The sequence below is a fragment of the Dermacentor variabilis genome, chromosome 3, assembly GCF_050947875.1.
Source record: "Dermacentor variabilis isolate Ectoservices chromosome 3, ASM5094787v1, whole genome shotgun sequence".
Lineage (NCBI taxonomy): Eukaryota > Metazoa > Arthropoda > Arachnida > Ixodida > Ixodidae > Dermacentor > Dermacentor variabilis.
Genome location: NC_134570.1, coordinates 202831300 through 202854165, shown reverse-complemented (window position 1 = coordinate 202854165; position 22866 = coordinate 202831300). Strand labels below are relative to the sequence as shown.

Here is a 22866-nt window from a genome sequence, read left to right as displayed (position 1 = left end):
TTTTGCAGCATGTTTGGACAGGGACTAGCGTATGTCATGCGATTGTGTAGAAATGGTTGGGGGCCAGAGACTGCATTTTCTCGTTTTGACTGGTTGCTCGGATAATCTAGTTTTGTTCTGGCAACTTGCCCCGATAACGACTATGGCTTTTGGCTCAAGGTCACTTGAACGTGACCGACAATCGGACTGAAAAGCATTTAAGGTTTATAAAACCGCGTCAGAGCGCATACGGGAGGCATTACAAAATTATAAGCCGGAGTTTATCGCCGTCGTTGATAAGAAAAGCGTACAATCGTGGCACACTACCTGTACTAACATATGAGGAAGAAACTCGTATGTGAGCAAAGCAGCCTGCGATAGCTTAAGGACTGCGCAAAGAAAGGTAGAACAAAAACTGTTTGGCGTATATTTAAGTGACTAGAAGATAGCCATGTGGATTAGACACCATTCCATTCCTTTATTTCAGCATTCAACTTTAAATGTACAAATGCTAGGACAAGAGCAAAAAGCCGCTATTTTAAGCGGCTTGACAAAGGCCCCTGCCCCTACGGTATTTGGCAGCAGACAGTTTGTGAACACTTTTCACGCAACAATACACGGGTACATAAACTATATCTTGAGAAACATGTCTAAGGGAATGATAACATGCGTTTTTGAAAACACACTATAACCAACATTTTTTTTTTACCAGCAATACATGCCTTCTCTTAACAGAAAAATACAGATTTATGTAACGTGGTGAAACAATACATTTTTCCAATTACATAACAATATATAAAAGCACTTTCACATACAAGACAAATACAAAAATAATTCTATGCTTAAGTTACAACCAAGAAAAGGAAATGCAAATACAACATACTCTAATCACATGCAGTCGCACGGCTAATGAAATATTCCTTCAAAATTCGACGTGAAACAGTTCTTACATCCATGTTTTCTTCTTCAAGACTGTTCAGTAATACCGATATGCGGTACGGTAGTCTGTCCTTACCATGATTAGTTCGCGAAAAAGGCACGGCCCAAGTTTCTCGCTTCCGAATGTCGTAGTTGAGGTGATGACGTTTGCTTAGATTGCAAAGACCAGTAAATCCCGTGTGACCTCGTTTTACGCTTTCTTCATATTTCATAGCAAGATTAAACTGATAATTGTAATGAAATGGAAGAACATGAAACTTCGAAAAAAGTGTACTTGTATGACGGCCGTAAGAAATACAAGCAACGTGGCGCAATGCTTTTTTTTGTAAAACAGATAATGTCTGAATATTTCTTTGTGACGTTGTCCCCCATACAAGACTACAATAATTTGCATGAGGAATAAATATGGTGTTATACAGCAATAGCCGTAGTTTTAATGGAAGAACATCTCGAAGCCTACAAAGCGCACCGCACGCTTTTGCCATACTTGTTGCCAAACTTGTTACACCAAAAGAGGGTAGCCGATATTCCAGCTGAGATTATGAGCAAAAATAGAACTGGGCCGGCTATGTAATGCATAGGGCAATAAATGGCCTGGCCAACTTCATTCCTTCCGTGGAAGCTGTGCCGTAGCCGTTATAGTTACAGAATGATTACCAAGGAAAGGGAAGCGCACTGCAAAACAAATGAGCCGGGTTGTTGAAAATGGGAAGTTTCCACGTGCAACTTGGAATCAGCTAGCGCAAGACAGGGGTGACTGGAGATCGCTGGCAGAAGCCTTCCTCCTGCAGTGTACATAAAATAGCCTGATGATGATTATATTAACAACATAACAAAATATCACTTTTGAGATCGCTACCGTGTGACATACCGGTTATCACTCTTTTTCGACGGTTCGTTCTACATAATATCAACAAACCAACAGCGTGTTCCTAAATAGAACCGATCAAGATGAAGTGCTAATCCATAAAACCATGATTTTGTTCATTTTAAGAGTGATTATACATGGTCAACACGCTCAACTGCTTTTGGAGGTCGAAATACAATTCTAAGGTGACAAATCTATCTTTTTACTACTTCCCTAAGCTATCGTTTTCTTCACTTTGATGTCGCTCTCGGTGGATGTTGTTTTATCTAAAAATGCACTGGAAGTCATGTAAAATGCGAAGTGTAGAAGGGAGCTTTTGATACAAGTAGTAATCTTTGCAAGCCTTTTGACAGTATCGTAAGTGCGGACAACGTTTGTGATTCAGTTACATACTACCGCCGAATCATTCAGGTACTTGTTTGACAGGCTGAGAATATCAGGTAGAAGAACTAATGTTCGTTAAAAATCTCACTGAAGGCGTTATCGGAGAAGCATTCCGCTTGTCGCGGTAGTAGTCGTGCGCCAATTCACAGCGCAGGTGCAAGACAAGGACGAGAAAAACTCGAGCGAGGACAGCGCTTTTCGTGGCTCACGCTATTATTGTGCTTGTCTTGTCTCCGTTCCGTGAATTTCCATCGTGCGTCATCAACTAGACACCTTGCACGCTTTACTAGCAGTAGTAATCGACGATAACTTGGTTTCCGCAATGTCACTGCCTTCGTTCCTTTATCATGGGCTAATGCCATATACACAAATGTCCCGCATGGTATCCATCCTGGCACAATAAATTATGTGCATCTCCATACTACTTAAGCACTCTATGTTAGCCATGGAAAAGCCTCCATCAACTGGCGTCCTTACATCCGATTGTGTATTTCGTGTGTTGTGCGTCCGGAGTGGGGTTGTGCCATGAAAGATCTTCTGTCCATTGCGGTATAGAAATTTTCGGGATCATATTTATGGGCATGACCTATCCTATCAGGTTCGCAATTTTGATACAAGCTAGCAATTTCCTAGGTTTAGCGAAGCTGTCCCCTATATCTGCAAATTATTTCTTGAAACTGAACTTTAAAAATGGGCGTCGTATCGATCCTTTGTCGATCATTGGCGATGTTATAAGATTAGCAATCGTTCCTACGATGTGTGCCTAATTAGTGTTCATATGTTTTATATATGTATATGTATGTAATGGTAGACAGAACGACAGTAGGTGAAGGAAAGGAAGACGAAGATTAAAGGGAATGTTCGGGCGACCATCGTTGTCTCCGTCCGCAACCTCCTGCTCGCGTCACACAAGCCGACAGGATGAAGACCTGGATGCCACCTCATCCACCGCGCATCCGCAGGGAAGACTTCCACGCCACGCCGTGAACCCCGAGTACACTGCTCCACCACCGACACCGACCCGCATCATGACCGCATCACCGCACGCCTTAGATACACCGGATCAGCAGACGGCGGGCCCGCGGAAGACTTGTTTCGCCTCTTCGAGCTCCACGCGTCCGCTGCATCATGATCGGAAAGAGATATGGTCGCCAACTTCAATGATTACGTCACCGATGAGCCATATCGCTTCTATTTAACGCACATATTTGATAGCAATTATTCGTGGGATAAAATCAAGGAAGACATGATCAGTCGATTTAAAGTGCATGCCGCAGACACTTTCCTCGATCCAACATTGGCAGACATTGCAACTGGGTCGCCGCTGTCACCCACAGTTTGTACCATAGCGATCATTATCAGTTCCAACCAAAGCCACGTATGACCAAATCGTCGACAGCTTTCGCATGTAGCGATCTCTCCCATGTATATGCTCCCTGCGGGAGCATATACAGGAAGACTACGCGCGATGTGACATGCGCGCCGCGTACCTTCGATACAGGCACACTTTGCAGTCCAGTTTCATATTATTATACCAGGTGGCACGCGATGTCGGATTTCCTACGTAGCGGTACAAGGTAGATAGACAAATCTTGAGGAATAAGAGATTATCGAGATCTATATAAATTGCTATAATCAAAAACGTGTACGGTATACCTGATTAAATAAAGCACGCTTGGGGACTGGTAATCACTGCCAAATTTCAAAGGGGTCGTCAATAAACCCTCCTTCTTCATCTCCTCATCATCACCTTCATTAGCATCGCATCCTGGCAGTTGTCACGCGACGTGAGATGCGCGCCAATTAACGTAGATACGTGCACAGTTTCTATTGCAGTTGCATATTATTGGGATAGCAATTATATGTATACTCCAGCCACATTTTTGTCGTCGCCGTAGCCATGATGTTCCGTATAAAGTCCAAGGGCGATAACAGTGTCGCCGCGCGTCGTATGCTGTATGTGCGCGCGAAACTACGCCACAGATGCCGACGATTGCGGCGCATTCTGGCGCGTGCGAAGAAAGAAAGCGGAGAGCAAGCGTCGTCTTCCGTCGTGCTAAAGACCGTGAGGGGAATGGAAGGTAGGGGGTGGGGGGCAGTTGCTCCGGCAGCAACTGCGCATTTCATGACCGGGCGCAAGGGGAACTGACGATCGTGGCTAAATCTCGCGCTCCAGAGGAAAGCGGGTCGGCAGCGCGGAAGGGAGGGGAGGGGGGGGGGGCGGCTTCGACTCCGCCAACAAGTGCGTACTTTGCACGACCGCGCGTATTCGTGCCCGCCGCATTTTGAAAGGGATCCGCAGACGGCTCATACCTTTGTGCCCGCTGTATTCTCGCCGCTCTTGAGCTGAAGCAATAGACAACACGAAGGTCACTTTGCTCGCTGCAGCTGCTGCGCTTGCTCACACCGGCGTTTTGGCAACTAAAAAAATTCGAGGACGCTTAAGCTTACCACCGCGACGCGCCATGAAGGCGGACGCGATCATGGGGCGAGTGGCGCGCCACGTGTCGGGGCAGCGCCGTACATTGCGAGGAGGGGGTCTGCTGTGTGTGCCGCAAGATGGCTTTGTGTGTGCGCAGAGCGCAGAAGAAATGTAGCGGAAACGTACTTCGCTACTCGTGAAACTGCGACTTCTGTAATTTACATGGTCATAATTACCGATATAAACCACAGTAGAACTTTCTACGGTGCGTTTCTAAGGCAACACCGCATTCACTAAAAGCGCTTTTGTACCGCTTTGAACGATCGAAATCGTGGCTGAGTGGCATGGTGGCCACTCAGCCACGCATGGTCGCTCGCTGCCATCACTGCGGGGACTCGATGGATTGCAACGCGTTCGCTTGAGCGCAACCTCTGCGGAAAATTGTGTCTCGCCGGTGTAGAATACCGAGAAGTATGCATATGGTTCTCTGAGGACCAAGCGTCTCACATTTTCTTCGATATTCCTTCGGTAGCCATACTAGGTGCCCCAAGTAGGCATTCGATTGTAGCCGACATGCTTTCCTTTCCGTTATTTCATTTCCGTGCGCCCCGCCCCACAAAAGAAAAAGACATTGTAGCGGCGCAGCGAATTGTCGCACGGTGAAAGTTCGATTTTGTTACTTGTTCTTTTGCGGAAAGTGAAGGGCCGCGGGATGCTTCAGTTGTCGGGTACTGTTATTGTATTATTGCGATAGCAATTATATAGACACCCCAGGCGAATTACTGCCGTCGCCGTGGCCCTCATGTTCCGCATAATGTCCAAGGCGATAACATTGTGACCGCGCGCCGCGTGCTGGATGTGCGAGTGAAAGCTTAAGGGTGGGGGGGGGGGGAGGGCGGCAGGGGTGAGCCGACGATGGTGGCACAGTCTTGTGTGCGCAAGGGAGAAAAGCGGGGAGGAAGTGCGCCGCCTTCGCCGCGCGCGATACATCAGGGGGAGTGGAGGGGGGGGGGGGGGGGCTTTGATCTGTGAACTTGTGGTTGCGCAACATGTTTATTTTCCTTGTTTGACGCATCATATATAGGGGCTTTTTCTTATATATGTAGAATTACTGGAGACTTATACGTATATTTAAATATCTTGGTGCGAGGTTTTGTGTATATGTGCAGTGAACTTTGTTTCGAGTGACACTTTCTTGCCCTTTATTAAGCTGTATCTTCGCATTTGTATAGCCCATTGTATCTTCGCATTTCTAATGTACGAAGGCGATTCAAATGAAAGTGAGCCAACCCACTGTGCGCAGTAATGTTTCGGTTCATTATCTGCAAGGCATGCTCGTGGCACATAGGCATCTCTCATTTACAAAAGTGACATGCAGGTGTGAGGATCATGGTGCTTTAATGCTCTCATACACTGGGTTGAACATTGTTGCGTCACACAATGAACACTCCAAAAGTTGAACTGCGTGGTGCCGTGAGGTTTTTGACAGATGAAGATGTTTCCAAAAAAGAAATTAGTCGCCGTATGGCTGCCGTGTACGTTGAACATTGCATTTCATTGGCCACTGCGAAGCGTTGGAGCAAACGGTTCAAGAAGGATTTGAAAGTTGCAAAGACGATCCAAGACTGGGCTAAAGCCACCGTACAATCACCCCAACCCAATTGCAAAGGCTGATTTGGCAAGAACGGAGGATAAGCATCGACGAAGTGGCAGGGCGGGTGAACATCAGTCACGGTTCGGCTGACACCATAATTCATGAACATCTCGGTTATCGGCTCTTGTGTGCAGAATCCATACCCAAGATTTAGAACCACCACCAGAAGACGGAGACGTGCCTTGACTCATCGTTCATAAGGCATAAAATTATAAAAATAGAATATTTCTAGACTTTGCGCATTCCAAATTTATTTTATTTCTCAAATACTGCCTTCAAAAATTTCCTAGTGTCTAGTACATCTTTAACACCAAAATTCAATTCTTCCAATACAAGAAATAATGATACGTGGCATGTTCCGAGGTTTCGTAATAGATATAGCCTACAGTCATTAGAACATAATCTACGAGTTTTTCTGATGTATCAAATATGTTTTTTCTCTTAGTCTTTATATTATTTGCGGTCTTGTTATTGTGCATTTATGTAAGTAATTTATTGTGAGTGTCTAACAATGTTACGATTTTTGATGCAACCACCATGTGTGCCTTGTAATGGACCATCGGCCCAGTCAAGGTTTTTTTCCAACAGCTTTTAGCCTTTGGTATCCACCAGAACCTTTGCATTTCTGGAAATAAAATTTATATCTAATCCGGTATCACGATGAGGGTCCCGACTTTTGGTCTGCAATTGTGACCTCGGTCGAATCATGGTGCCGCTACTACGAGCCTGAAACACGACGTCAAATCTTACAGAGGGAAACATTTGAATTCACTACCCCCAAGGAAAGCAAAGCCCGTCATTTCTGCAGGAAAGGTGTTGTTGACTTCTTTTTCGATTGTCAGGGGCCATTATTGATTGAATTTGCTAAACCTGGAGTGACTATCGATCGTTTCCAATACTGTGAAAGGATGCATCGGCTGCGTGTCGCAATCAAGATCAAACGACGTGGAAAATTGAGGAATGGGGTCATCTCGCTCCACGTCAATACCCGTCCCCATGTCGCTGATGTAGTTGATCCAAAACTGGCAAAGTTCAAGTGGGAAACGCTTTAAAATCCGCCATACAGCCCAGAGCTGTCGCCTTGCGACTTCCACATTTTGGAGCATTTGAAAAAAAAAACAGCTCAGGGGAACTAGATTCGTGTCATACGATGACGTGAAAGAGTCAGTTACAGACTTTTTGAAACAGCAACCCAAGGCGTTTTATGAGACGGGAATCACGCGACCTGTTAATCAGTGGGACAACTGTCTAAATGCTCAAGGAGACTACTTGTAAATAAAGAACCCCGTTTGTCAAACATTCGCATTGGCTCACTTTCATGTGACTCGCCTTCGTAATTTTGCAGAACTGCTGCTTTTTACATGTGCTCTCTGTTGCGACTATAATTTCGGAACAATTACTCACAATACACAACCGATGACAGCTGCTCCTGCGCAATACATTCTAGCAAAGGACAGCGTCATTCAGATTTTTCCCTGGTCGTTGCATATGTGCAAAAATGTAAACAAGGTTCTTGAATGATATATATATATATATATATATATATATATATATATATATATATATATACATGCAAATGAAAGACAGGCAAGAAGGCTAAGAAAGTTTTGATAAAATATTTGTCCTCAACTTGTTCAATTTATGGCCTATATATTTTTCATATCAGCGGCCATGCACCGCTTTGCTGGTTTTAAACCGATATAGTTCTAAAGTTCCTGGGATACTTGCTTTAGTTATTAAACATTAAGAAAACATGGAAGCATTGATATCAGTTATTTCGGGCACAATTTGTGAGACGTACGAGTACATTCTTTTATGAAAAAGTACTGATTTTACTTGTCTTGACAGTGCGTAGCGTTCAGGAATTTGGTTGTAGCATCTTTGACAATGGCAGTGCAGTTATTAATAAGTTATTAGGAGGCCGAGCTGCAAAGTGAGCCTCGCCCCCCCCCCCCCCCCCCGAACAAAATTTCTGGCTACGCCACTGATACGTAGGGAAGTACAGTTGCGAACTTAAGTACTTCAGCCAATTTTAAGCGTAAGTCGATTCACAACACCTAAACAGCTGTCGCAGATGACAACTTAAGGACAAATTTCTACGATAGGAATGTAGCAGTTTTACCAACATAATTGTATCGGTCTGTGCGGCTCGAGCGCACGCAGGTACGTGCTGGAACGCGCTTTTGCGATTGGCCAGAGGCCACAATTGGTAGCCAAGAATGGCGCGCGCTTCTATGTTTGTGGCGCGCTTTGATTCATTATGTCAAAGTGCATTGAGTTGTTTAAATGCCTACTTGTATAATTGTATTGAGTGTGCGCCGATGTGGAAAGCAGCAACATTATTGCTGTGCGGCGAACTTCTGTCAAATGCCTGAGAGGCTGTGTTTCTGCATGCCGGCCAACAGCCTGAATTTTCATACGCGTCATGACACTCTATTGGATGTTAGCTAATAGAAGTGTAGTGTCAGTCCCTGATAGACGTAAAGTTTGTCATTTATGTGTTTTGAGCATTTCTATCGTGCTTTTTTTCTAGTTTGAGCTTAGTCTTGCTCACAGGGCTGTGGATGATTATTTTTTCCAATGCTTCGATGCTATAATTTAATATCAATACTTGTCGCTGTTGAACTATTCGCTGTCGTCTTCCCTGCTGTTAGCCTCAGCCTCCTATTATATAGCTCACAGTTTCAATTCAGCACTAAGTCGAAGCGACGTAGTGTCTGTGTCCACGGTATTGCCCGTTCTATGGCCTAGGGTGTGAACCAAAGTATCCGTACGACGGATGGCAATACTGTCTATGACATGAAGCGGGACGTCAATACGATGACATATAAAACGAGAAATGTTGAATAAATATATCACCATTGACCACACACACACACACACACACACACCGCTCATGAAGACGCCACTAAATTGTTGTTTTGCATGCACAAAGCCAGTAAGAGGCACCAGACTATGAGAAGACGAGACAACAAAGAAAAGCGACAGCAGACGACAACCATCGTGGTCTTATGATTGGCTGAATATACTTATTTTAAACTCTAGACCAACATCAGTCCCGGTAGAAAAGATGTCACAACTTTCAGTCGCTTCGCGAAGTGTACTTTGCATAGTTTCTCCTCTTATGTAGGAAACTTTTCATAGACGCTTGTGAATTCAGGGCAATAATTTTCTTCCAGCCGGCGACAGATATTTACGGTGGTCCGTGCGTGTCGCATAGTAGTCAAGTCAACAAATCGGTAGGAAAAAATTCACCGATGATTACGATACTCCTTAATGCGGAATTAAAGCACAGCTGTATAGGTGTTTTCATTTGGCGATATATTGGCTGGCGCGTACAATGTGCCTCGTGCGGTACGTTGAAAACGTAACGAAGCGTTACGAAACAACACTCAAGCACAACTATCATCATCATCATCATCATCAGCCTGGTTACGCCCACTGCAGGGCAAAGGCCTCTCCCATACTTCTCCAACAACCCCGGTCAAGCACAACTATAGCAGCGATCAAAGTCGGCGATCGTCGAAAATCTGATGTGGAGCTCAAGTGCGTCGGATTTTATACATGACTCGTCGATGGTTCCAGTGTAATCGCTGGCGCCCGCGCGGCTTCCATAAAGTACTACACAATGCGCGTCGCCCATACAATCAGATTACAAATACTATGTCGCCGTATCGTAGTCGTGTGCGGCACGCTGCTTTCCTCTACTGCATCTAGCGCACAACACAAGGACAGAGTGAAAATCGATGAAGACAGGCGATATCTTCGTCGGTCTTCACTCTGTTCTGGTGTTGCGTTGTGCGCTAGGTGCAGTAATGGGACACGAACATGCCCAAACTTACGTTATTTCAGCTTTCCTGTTTACCCTTTCGCCATACTCTCCTCTTTCACTTTCCGCCTCACGCTATCGCTGTAGCCTCCTCCTCCACTCTTCTTCTCGAGCTCTCTACTTTCATCTGCTGCTGCTGCGCTTCGCGTTCCCTTTCATCTTTCGCTGTGCTCGTTCACCCACTTACGCTGAGGAACGACGCCGAGGCACGTTGACGCCCAACGCAGGAAATGACGCCTAAATGCTGCACTCTAAAAGCCGGTAACAGTGGCCTGGCATTGCGACATGAAGAATGTGAAGCGTGGTTGACGCTAACTGCGGTCACTAAAGCGCGGGCTATCTACCAGCAATGTCAGCATTTACGTCGCTCCAATTATGCTGCCTCGTGCGCTTTCCCGGCGGCGCACAGTTTGGTCACTTAGTGCGTGGGACGAAGCTACAACGAGACTGTCGCTGCGATAAAGCCACCCTTGTGGCACATGCCTCCGGGCCCTTGTGCTTAAAGGCCTTGGTGAGGCAGTAGTTCTACCTGTAGCAGCATATTTTAGCACATAACCTTTTCATAGTCACCGTTTCTCATAGCATATGCCATGTATCATTGTCTATAGCTTTAATAAGAATATATTTACTCACTTTCCAACGAATATTTTAGGCGTATATACAGCTGTGTTTCATCCACGTCTCGATGTTCATTATTCAATTATTAATGGCAGTCTTGATAATAGCATTGGCGCTCTTCAGCCCCTCCTGGCCCTTGCGCCACTAAACCCCAATCATCGTCATCCAATTTCTGTGCAATTAGTGGTGTAAGAGAATATGGCATGAGTTGTGCTGTAGCACTGAACGAACTTCACAGCAAGGCCGTGGTGCTTGTAGCATAGAGCTCACAACTCTAATTATTTTTCATGTGTAACTTCCATATTTGCGTTCAGCCACAGCGCATGTATCCGCATCGTCTCAGGCTTCGACTCAGCCTCAGAGATAGTTGCCGCTTCAACACGCAAGAAACGTGGAAAAATATTTATCGAGAAAACGGTCCTGCAATGAGACACAATCTTTCCAAATGTAATACTTGCGTGGTTAGGAGAAGTATTCAAGGTGTTTGATTGGGAAGTATTAAGGGCGGTGAACGAAAGCAAATATCTGAACAACCTGCAGCCGGCCGATGACATTGTCGTGTTCAGTAACGCTGGGGAGACGTTGTAACAATTGATTGAAGACCTTGACCGAAAGCATAAGAGTAGGTTGAAGAATAATATGGGGGGGGGGGGGCAGAAGGCAAATCTATTGTTGAAAAACCTGTCAAACGAACAAGAATTCATGATCGGCAGTCAGACTCTAGTGTGTGTGCAGGAGGAAGATTATCTAGGTCAATTACTAACAAAGAACGCTGATTATGAGACGGAAATTTACAGAGGAATGAAAACAGGTCTGAGTGCATATGGCCGGCATTAACAACACTTCATGGAGAGCTCACCGCTGTTGGATTGAAAATAAAAGTGTACAAGCATTCCATTCTTCAAGCAATATCATAAGGTGTGGAAACTTGGAGGTTAGCAATGAAGCTCTAAAACAAGAACCGCTGAAACAAGCCATGGAGCGAGAAATGTTAGGCCTAACGCTAAGAGAGGAAGAGAGCGGTGTGGATCAGAGAGCAAACGTGGTTAGTAGTAGTGGAAATTGAGGAAGAATAGGAGCTGGGCAGGCCACGTAGTTCATAGGGTAGATAGTAGCTAGTCCATTAGAAATACGGAGTGGGTGCTAGGGGAAAGGAAACACTGTCGAGGACGGCGGTAAATAAGGTTGGCTTGCGAAATCGGGAAATTTGCGGACATAACTTGGAATCACGTAGTGAAGGTTAGGGGCAATTATTTAGAGACCGCTGGGCGAGAACTTCGTGCTATAGAGAACATAAAAATACGTTGATGATGTTTTACAACATCCAGAACTCGTCCGGAACTTTAACAGACTGTTACGCTAGGGCTTCAGTTGACTTGATACGGCGAGGGTGCATTCACAAGTTTAGAGAGAGGCGCCAGGCGCCGCTTGGACGCCACCACCACCACCTTGGCATCGTACTATACGTGCAGTCACTCCTTTGAACAAACTGTGTCATTGTCGCAAGATTGACGACTGAAACCAATTTGATCCGAAGGCAGCTAGGACTTTGAGCCACTGTTTGCATCGTGTGTGGTGCTGTGCAGTGTTCTGACGAGTGCTTCAGCATCTGGATGACGTTGACTGATTAGCCTTGGCTTCTATGAGGTGCCACTTGGGTTAAGGCAGAAATCGTAGTTAGGGGCTCCAGGCCCTGAAGTCACCAACCATTGATTTATTACCGGTCTCCAAAATGTACGAGAACGCGCCTTGTGCATTTCGCCTCTGTCGGAATGCACAATGCACACGTCCTGAATCTGCAAAACAAGCTCTTGACTTGGTGCCAGGCATCATCGGGCTTTATCAGCTGAGGAGAAGCCAAGAATAAGCGATGAACGCTGATACGATGTCAAAGTGTGATAGGCAGTGAAACTTGCTGCTGTGGATATTACATATTGAAGTTTTCTGTCATAATTTGAGCTTGTCGGAGGCCACGGATTCGTTGTGCATGTCTTTAGGGCTGCTTCTATAGCTATCGATGCCCTCGACAGTGATCCCATGCGAAGAGAGCGCGTGTTTCATTGTCGGTTGGCGGTCGACGATATCGTCGTTCAACACCTTCAGCGGTACCGGCTGCCAATAGAGCAGATATTGTGCCTACGCGCGGCTTGAGAACCGCGCCTGCATCCGTGTGCAGGGCAATCACATAGCGCAGCAACGAACGTACGGGTGCTGGGATTCTTGCTTTGAGGCCATAGTACTATACATTATGGATCTTTTTTTTTCATTTCCATAATGAGTATCGAAAGAAAGACATTTAGTAGCTTTGTAATACGGTGCTGGTGGGGATGTATACAGGTGGGGTTATCCTGGCAGACATGGCCGGCAATTGCTCCGACTGAGCGTACCTTCCTGCGCAATATGTGTCACCATGTGACCATCAGTCCTGTATCTAGCAGAAATGTGAGAAGAATGTGTAACACTTGCACTGCAATTGCTCCGACGACAGCGCGGTGAACAGGCGAGGGGTCTTGCACTTGTCGGCGTTGTAGCAGACGTCCAGGAAACGGAAGCAGTTGGATGGGGATGTGCAGTGATTTGGCGTAAGAATATAGGCTCAACTACATGTGCATGACGTCCGATCATGCTATCAGTTGATCGCACTTATTTCATTTCTTGTCGTTTAATCGGAGCTTTGATTCCTGTTCGCTCTCATACGACGCAATAAGTTGAACGCGCTACCACTTCTGTTGCACCTTTGGAAATTGCGTTCGAATAGCACAGCTTAGTGAATTTCGCCGCTGGTGGGTCCTTCAGAAAGAAGTATTTTCATTGTTTTATGGCACTGAAATAAAGTCTAAACGCTTGTATTGGACTGGTGTCATTCACAGTAATAATATGTGTGGGCATACTGTGCTTCAGCTATTAACATTTGGAAAGCAAAGTTTTTCTTCACCGGTTTCTCTTGGCAGTTTGATGATTTGAAATTCTACGCGTGCGTACAGCTCAAATTTTGTTTGCGTATATTCTAAAAAAAAAAAAGCTTGCAGAATAAGGTGCTTCTGAAGCCGTTAAATATGAATGATCCACCAAAATATTGCATGTAGTACATGTACGAGTTTAAGGAGAATAACATCCAATTGCTGCTTTTTTTTACATTCATACTTCATGAATAATGTTACAGGGATGCTCACTGTAATGCGGCTCGATTCGTTAGCGATCGATATTGATTGACACTGTGCTACTAAAAAGTGAGAAATGGCCCAAAAAGTGGAATGCGTTCATGAACATTCCAGGAAGGCTTCACGCTGAGACGTACTGCTCTGTTCTCTTTTAAGGCCCACAAGTTCACCAAGAAGACAACTACATTATGGTTTTCTCTTGTTTTATCCAATTGTAGCAGCTGGAGAAGCTGTGTATGTGACTGGGATTTTTCAGTCTTTGTTACAGATCAGTGTATTTCATGCAAAGTGCTGTTGTCATTCATTAACCAAAGACATGAAGTAATGCAACTGAAGGAGAACAAATTAGTGAATCAGAATGTTCTTGCTTTATAACTCTGATAAAGACAGAATTACAGGCGCTGGTTGCACCCGCCAAGGGTAGCGAATATTCGCAGAACGTTTATTATGTATTTAGTAGGGAAGAGCAGTTCAATTTCTCTCCTGATACGCCGAAACCTAATTCCAGAAATAATGTCGCCCCCTTCCTCGTTCAGATGCCTGCAAAGTGTCGCATTCTCTGCAGCTGCTCCGCGACGGGCTCCTTGAAAACCAGACAGCCGAGGCCTTTGAGACAGTCTTCAGAATAAAGATTGATGGGACCCGACACCTGGATGAAATCTCGCGCCAGTCGTGCCCTGAACTGGACCATTTCGTCGCTTTCTCATCCCTGTCTGCCGCCGTCGGCAACGTAGGACAGACAAACTACGGCTACGCTAACTCAGCAATGGAACGCATTTGCGAGCTGCGTGCTGCACGTGGGTTACCCGGTAAGTCATCTGCATTTTTGACACTTACTTTTTGGGCACTATATGGGTGCACTATATGAGTGCCACGCTGAGACATATGATTCGCGAAATTATTAACTTAACGACGCCTCCCCACCATGGCTTTAGGCCTGGATGGAATGAATTGGTCCCGTGAATTTAAAGAATGTGACGTGTGCTCTTTGAGTAGCGCAAAGTACGTCGCTGCTTGACGCTTCACTATATAATGATAGGTTAGCTTACGTTCGTGTAGTAGGAGGTCTAGTAGAATATTCATGTTGTAGCTTGTGACAACGCAGATGATGTAACTTTCTCAGACTTGGTGCACTCCAATATCCAACGTCTGTTTAATCAAAGAAAAAATTGACCTGTCTTTAGAGCTTTGGCGCTATGCAAGATCGCATAGTACCGTAAATTTACGTGGCGACCATTAAAATGTTGCAAAATGTATCGTAGCAGAAGGCTAACCATGAACTGCGTATTTCATGTGTTAACTGACGCTTGATTTTTTTAGTTATTTTTGTACTTAACGTATTACGCAGTCCGAAGGCCAAGCGACAGGGACGATAAGCATAGACGTCTCTACTGGGGGACCTAAGGGGGCACATGCCCCCCTTCCCGTCATAAGTGGGGGGGGGGGGCAAAGTATATCATTTGCCCCCCCCCCCTTTGAAAGCGGCCACTTTCGGCTGCATGCTGGAATGCCCAACAAATGTACAGCTCAAGCTGAATATTCTTCCTTAATAGATAGCGTGATAGAGATAGAGAAAGGCAAGTCATAAGGGAAAAGCACAGTCATCACCTGAGTAATGCTTTCCTTTACCACGCATCCTCTGCTTGGACAGCGATGATTGTCTTTTGTGCCGTCTCGGGACGCCCTGTTTGCGTACGACGCGCGAGATTCACCGCACATGCTCGCATTGCGGAGAATGCCTGGCGCTGGGCAGTTCCCGCCGTAACAAATGTCCGCTTGCGCAACTTGCGTCACGCCCAGTTTTTTCACCGCTATAGCCGTATAGATCTGAGACTCTGCCCAGGCGGCGCTGCGGAAAAACCCCGTCACCGGCGCCCCCATCGCAGACTTGGCGCGAACTGAGTAGTGCAAAAAGAGCTGTCCGCAAGCGAAGGTGCATAGGCCACAATGGACCCTCCACTTTCGGTTTTGTTGAGGCATGGGTTCCTAAAAATCAAGGACCTGGAAAGCTTCCGCCCGTCCACGCTTCGTAAAGGGAGGAAGCTCAGCAGGGCTAAGTACGTGTACAATAAGTCTCAGGTGTTATTTCGGCGTGCTGCAACTCGCATGTACTGAGAGCATCAGGTTTGTTTATGGGCATATCAGGATAAAAAACTAAGCATTTAAAATTGGTTCATATTGAAAATGTCCTGAACACAAGACTTAAATATCTCCTACATGTTTATGCATTTTATCGTAATGTTTTTCTCGCAATTATTTACACAGAGTAAATCTTTCCATAGCCTTTTTCAGGGCAGCAAACATAAAACGTTTTCCAAGGCAGCAAACAGCGTGCGAACATAACGAAAGTAAGCTTCTTATAGTGGCCCTACGCGCCGCATCTTTCTTTCTCGCAGGAGCGACAGCCTCGCGGAGTAGCTTTGAACTTTCCGCAGACGCTTCAATTCAACAAGCGCGCACAACTGAATGTAAATAAACGCGACATATTTTTCTTTACACACGTGAATTACTTAGCAACTACTCATCCAGTGCTCCTACAGCAACCTTATTGCTCACATTTGAAAAACGCAGGCTCCGCTCATTGCGAAACGTGCTTGTTGTATCGGCGCCAGGACATACAAAATACCGAAGCTAGAAATGAGCTAGCGATACGACGATGCTCTAGAATAGGATTTTGAATTCATAAACGAACCAAAATCTTTGGCTAAACTGACTTGCCAAATCTCCCTGTTCCACTTGTTGAGTCAAGCGGAAGCGGACGCCTGTTAAAAGGTGGAAATATCGGTGGCATATACGCCGGATGGTCCGCAACGTTGTTTTTTCTTTTACCAACTAAGTGGCGACAGCAGATTCTTGAGTTTTTGGTTGGTTACCGCTGTCCTCCGTCAGAGCTAGGCAACACAATTACAATAGAACAAAATTGTCGCATTTTCTCATGCGAGCCGCTGTGTTGTGGGGAATGCAAATAATTCCACTACCCAACAGGTCGAACGGTCCATATCCAGCGCTCTCGCCTTTCTCCTTCATACGATCGTGATGGAAATCGGTAAAGCTGAACGTTGTTGTTCAGTCCTTCACGTTCATGGCAGTTTACAACACAACAGTAGCGTCGATTGCAGCGTTTCTTAGTACCGCGCGCCGCTGTCGAGGTTGCCGTCGTTTCTGCCATCAGTCTGACGGGTGCGCCAGCAAGCGCTTTGTGGCACTTTGACGGCGCTTCCGACTTGCGGAGAAATTCATAGCTCTCTGTCTGGGTGTTTAATGCGCAAAACACTCGCAATATGCACCAAAATCTAGTTAAATCGTTGTTTCGCAGTCGCTTTCTGCACAGGTAACTTAGCAGGGGAGTCGGGCTTCGCACTACACCATTACTGCCTCTTCGCACCGGCAGGTGGCGCTACGCGTCTTGGAAAACTCCAGAGTCTGATGTCTATTCGAATCAGCTTGCTACATTTAACCTGCGGATGAGGGTGAGGTAAGGATAAAATATTATAATCAGCCACGCCCAACGCTTGTGTCCTTGACAGCATGAAGCAATTGAATTATCAAATGCTGGAACTATTTGTGTTCGTTCAAAGACAGCCTAGCTAGCCTTCACGTCGAAGTATTTTATCATCATAAAAAATGTAATCAACATTTTACAGTTATAGCTGTCGAATTTCATTGTGCTATCACGATTGATCGTAGATATGTTCTTGCAAATGATCTTGGTCTAACGTGGAGAGCCATTTCAATACCAATAGAACACCGACTTGAATGTTTTCTAAAGGCACATGCCACTTCTGACTTTGACAATTTCATTTTCAGGCTGTTTCTAAATAAGAGCTGCACTACTACGTGTTTCCCGGCAGCACGAAAAACAGCCGATATTTCGTATTTTGAAAAAATGAAGCCCTCTTTTTGGTGACATGTACTGAAAATTTCCAGTGTGTAGGTTGCATATGTGCTCTGAAAACAGTTACGGAACAGTCGCTTTCTACCAATTTTTATGCGTTATACATGCCATTTAGTTTTCTCCCCCGGTATCCTTGGTAAAATATGCAGGGCACGGTGTACATATTTATTACAGATACGAAGCAATGTTCTGAGTGACCAGCGACATATAGTCATTCTGTGTAGGTTCGTTACAGCCTTTGTAGCAAGTTACTCATTGAAGCCTTCCAGGGTGTTATACTCCAGCTTATCTAAATGTTTACCAGACACCTAAAACAAGAGCACGAGAGACGGTTGAATTCCCGTGAAAAAAGTTGGAGGATGCTTAAGCTTCGCCATTAAGAGTGGAACGCGGCAGCATTCAAAGATCCCTGACTGCTTCTCAAGCTTCCGGGCAACTGCAGCTTACGTAACCGTAATGTTTACCAGGAAACGCTGGTGGCGAAAGCTGAGCACGAAGGCGAGATTTCTGGTAGAAACGGGGCCTCTTGCGTGGGCCTATCTCCTGTTATTGGTTCGCACTTTTAACATTTCATTCTAGGAAGATCTAACATAAAAGGTATATGTTGTCGGTCTTTCCTTTTTTTCATCTCATTTGTTTATCGGCTGTCATTCTCAAAATTCTGAGGAATTATTTTGTAAGGAATGAAACAGGAGATATGAACAGCTTTGGTGATAGAATAGTGATTGGATGTGCGTGGTTGGAATGAGCTTTCGCAAAAAGACGGTCGACGACGGACGCGGGATGCCAATGCCGGATTTTCTGAGACACGGGTCCCTCAATGTTATCGCGTTTATCACGAGAATTCTTACCGCAATGCGTTGCGAAACTTTCATTTTCCTGCTTCAAATGCAAATATTACACATAATTACTAAACCCCCATTTTTCTACGTGATTTCGTGCATCATACGAGATGGTAGTTTGTTACCCCAGTATCCTCGGTGAGCTGAAGAAGGCCTATTCTTTACATCGGAGGAAAATTAGGGGCCTGGTATGGCAATGCGTAGGCAATGTTCCAAATGGGCAGGTTAAATGCGCATTTTCTCGTAGAATTTGTATGCAAGTGGTCCATAGCATTACGTCTGTTTTACGAAAGGCGTAAAACTTAGGTGGCTGTGCTGGCATTAACTACAACTACAACTGAGGTCAAATTTTGGGAACATAAGGGGAACAATACGCCAAGATCATGTGCGATGGTAAATGCGCGTTGATCATATAGAAGGTTCGAAAATTGTAAGCAAGCGTTCGAAATTATCACGCTGCTGTTAACTAGCTAGGTTTCTATGTCCCAAGAGAACTCTGCGGTTCAGATATCTATAATTTGAGGGATTAACCAGCACACGCCGTGGTTGCTTAGTGGCTCTGGTGTTGGGCTGCTAAGCATGAGGTCGCAGGATCGAATCTCGGCCACAGCGGCCGCAGTTCGATGGGGGCGAAACGCGAGACCTCTGGTACTTCGACAGAGGTGCACGTCCGAGAACCCGAGCTGGTCCAAATTTCTGGAGTTGCCCACTACGGCGTGCCTCATAATGAGATTATTATTCTGGCAGGTAAAACCCCATAATTTAATTAAGGGATTGTCAGCATTTTAAGTGCAATGTATCACGTAGTTTTACCGTTTCTGGCTCATATAGAAGCGGTATGATCTACTATTGAACATTCAACTATTTACATTTTCATGCGTGATGCGTTAGTTTCGTCTGGTGTCCTCACTGAACTAAAGGAGGCCACTTCGTTAAGTTTGGTGACTGTAAGGACAAGTTAATGGGAGATGTGCAGGTGAGGTTCAAAATAGATGGCTAATTGGGGCTTTCGCAATAAATTACGTGCGAGAGTGTGTCTAACGAACCAGGAACAATTGGACCCAATGCTCTGGCAGAGCTATAAGAACCACGAAGACAAAATTTAGCGAAAATTGGTGGTACGCTAAGGAAACTATCTGTGTGAAGGTTAATGCAGTTGTATGAAACACAGCATTTGTGAAAATGTGTTATTCAAGTCTTAGAGCGTATAATATGGCCGCTGTCAGCTATGCGTCTCAGTGTGCTGACAGGTGCAGGTTACAACAGGTTTACATTTTGTGGAAAAGGGAGGGGTAGTCATGGTAAGTGCAATGTGCAACAAAATTGTTACGTTCCTGGTACAGTTTGAAGTGTTGCCAATAATTACTGAGCAGTTGTTTTTCTTTCCCTATTTTTCAGGCATCATAACACATTACAACTTGGTTTCAGCAATGTCCTAGAGGAACTAAACAAGACGTTTCGTTTATACTAGTCAAAAATAAAGGGGACCTTATGGGCAATCTGTGGGTAAACTTCGAAAAGATGGGTCTAATTATGACAATTTTCAGTAAATACACATTCAAGCGATCTGGAACATTACCTATGTGTTCTACGAACAAAGAATTCTGCTGTTTCCTTGAGGAACTGGGAACTCAAGTGATAACAAATCTAGCGGGAATTGAGTGGCGTTGGGGCAGGGAGGGAGGACACTATACTAAATCATCAAGCCAGCAACGAATTAGCCCATCTAACTGTCTGAACGATGGTAAATGTCATGGCGACGTAACATATGTGTTGATGAGTTACTGGCCTTCGAAATATTCCCAACGAGAAGTGCTCTAAAGCATTACATTCGGGCAAGTTTGCGAACAGAACATTGATATATATATATATATATATATATATATATATATATATATATATATATATATATATATATATATATATATATATATATATATATATATATATATATATACCACCCACCCAAGTTCCTTGCGCGCGACGGAAGGTGGCACGCTTCTTCCCCACTTTGCGCTCTTGCGCACGCGAGATGGAGCGGCGATCGTCGGCTCAGGCTCGCGCACTTTCACTTGAACACACAGCACCCGGCGCGCGGCGAAGGTGTTATTGCCCTTGGACTTTATGCGGAACAACACGGCGACGGCGACAGAGAAAACGCGCCTGGAATCATTATGCGGAACAACACGGCGACGGCGACAGCGACAGAGAAAACGCGCCTGGAATCATATCAGAATAGCAAGGGAAAGAGCCTGGAAATGGTCCTGCCAGTTATATTTATATTTAACAGACATAGACCTATTTATCAATCACACGTGGTTGCCCGAAAAATTATTTGAATCTGCATTTTCTTCTTGCAAGCATGTAAAATCTCAAGAACATGAAGGAACAAAAGTAAATGAGTGCCTCACAGAGGTCCCGGTTCCCGCCCAGTTGCATCAGTACAGCACACATAAAAACGCACATTTGCGAGAAACAAATTTGATAATTAAGCAAAGAATTGCACTTGTTCTCTAATTTTACAGCATAAATTCATCGCTAGTTTAGGTTATAGTATTGTCGAGGCTATACGCAGCGAAGTATTATCAACAAAAATCAATTGCAATATTCACAACAAAAGACAGCAGATGTCGGCGACCTTGGAGAAGTACAACCCTATTTTCAGTAAAGCTGTTTAATTTCAACAGCTACAATAAAAGGTTCAGTTTCTTGTAATTATGTCCCATACCTTAAAAACTGGCCCGTATATATATATATATATATATATATATATATATATATATATATATATATATATATATATATATATATACGGGCCAGTTTTTAAGGTATGGGACATAATTACAAGAAACTGAACCTTTTATTGTAGCTGTTGAAATTAAACAGCTTTACTGAAAATAGGGTTGTACTTCTCCAAGGTCGCCGACATCTGCTGTCTTTTGTTGTGAATATTGCAATTGATTTTTGTTGATAATACTTCGCTGCGTATAGCCTCGACAATACTATAACCTAAACTAGCGATGAATTTATGCTGTAAAATTAGAGAACAAGTGCAATTCTTTGCTTAATTATCAAATTTGTTTCTCGCAAATGTGCGTTTTTATGTGTGCTGTACTGATGCAACTGGGCGGGAACCGGGACCTCTGTGAGGCACTCATTTACTTTTGTTCCTTCATGTTCTTGAGATTTTACATGCTTGCAAGAAGAAAATGCAGATTCAAATAATTTTTCGGGCAACCACGTGTGATTGATAAATAGGTCTATGTCTGTTAAATATAAATATAACTGGCAGGACCATTTCCAGGCTCTTTCCCTTGCTATTCTGATATGATTCCAGGCGCGTTTTCTCTGTCGCTGTCGCCGTCGCCGTGTTGTTCCGCATAATGATTCCAGGCGCGTTTTCTCTGTCGCCGTCGCCGTGTTGTTCCGCATAAAGTCCAAGGGCAATAACACCTTCGCCGCGCGCCGGGTGCTGTGTGTTCAAGTGAAAGTGCGCGAGCCTGAGCCGACGATCGCCGCTCCATCTCGCGTGCGCAAGAGCGCAAAGTGGGGAAGAAGCGTGCCACCTTCCGTCGCGCGCAAGGAACTTGGGTGGGGGAGGTAAGGGGGGGGGCTTCGTAGTTGGGCAGCAACTGCTTTCAAGACAAAGCCCGGGCAAACACGCTGGCTTTGCCTTGAAAACGATCAGCTTTGGGGGCACACTTTGGGTGGGTCGATGGCTCGTAGCTTTGAATGTGCTGTGTTCTCGCCGCTCAGTTTGCGTTGAACCAATAGACAGCACGAAGGTAACTTTGCTCGCTGCTGTTGCCGCCGCGCTTCCTTACGCCAGCGCTTTCACAGCGAGTGTTTAAAAGTTTATACGGCCGATAAAACTACTGTGCTTACTTTCTACTAATTTGTAATTTGCTATCGCAATCGATGTTGCGCCTCTCGGACTAAACTGCGACATTTTGCAGTAGTATTTCGCTATATATATATGAGAGAAAGGTCAGATGGTTCGCGGTTCGCCCCCCCCCCCTCGAGAAATAGTTGGTACGCTACAGGCGATAAGTGAACATAGTTAACAAAAAAGTGCAAGTTATGCAACTAAGTCAAGCCGCATTGTGACTCAAATAGAGTAATAGGCGAGCAAAGGTCATTGACATAGTTGTAAGTAACGTTTACACAACTCTGTAAAATCAGCAGCCATATGCTCACGGTGCAGCACGTATCGGGATAGAAAACATGTCTCGTTTGCTCTCAGCTGACGGCAAGCTATAGTTGATCCCTTCTGTC

The 22866-nt window shown here is 44.9% G+C and overlaps 1 protein-coding gene across 1 annotated transcript in view; it reads left to right on the top strand.

The window, feature by feature from the left end:
- Window positions 1-22866, top strand: part of LOC142576598 (fatty acid synthase-like) — a 417693-nt gene that overhangs the window by 376416 nt on the left and 18411 nt on the right. Inside the window, exon 23 of the mRNA XM_075686791.1 lies at window positions 14420-14663. Within this exon, the coding sequence (XP_075542906.1) occupies window positions 14420-14663 (244 nt within the window). The remainder of the gene's footprint in view (window positions 1-14419; window positions 14664-22866) is intronic.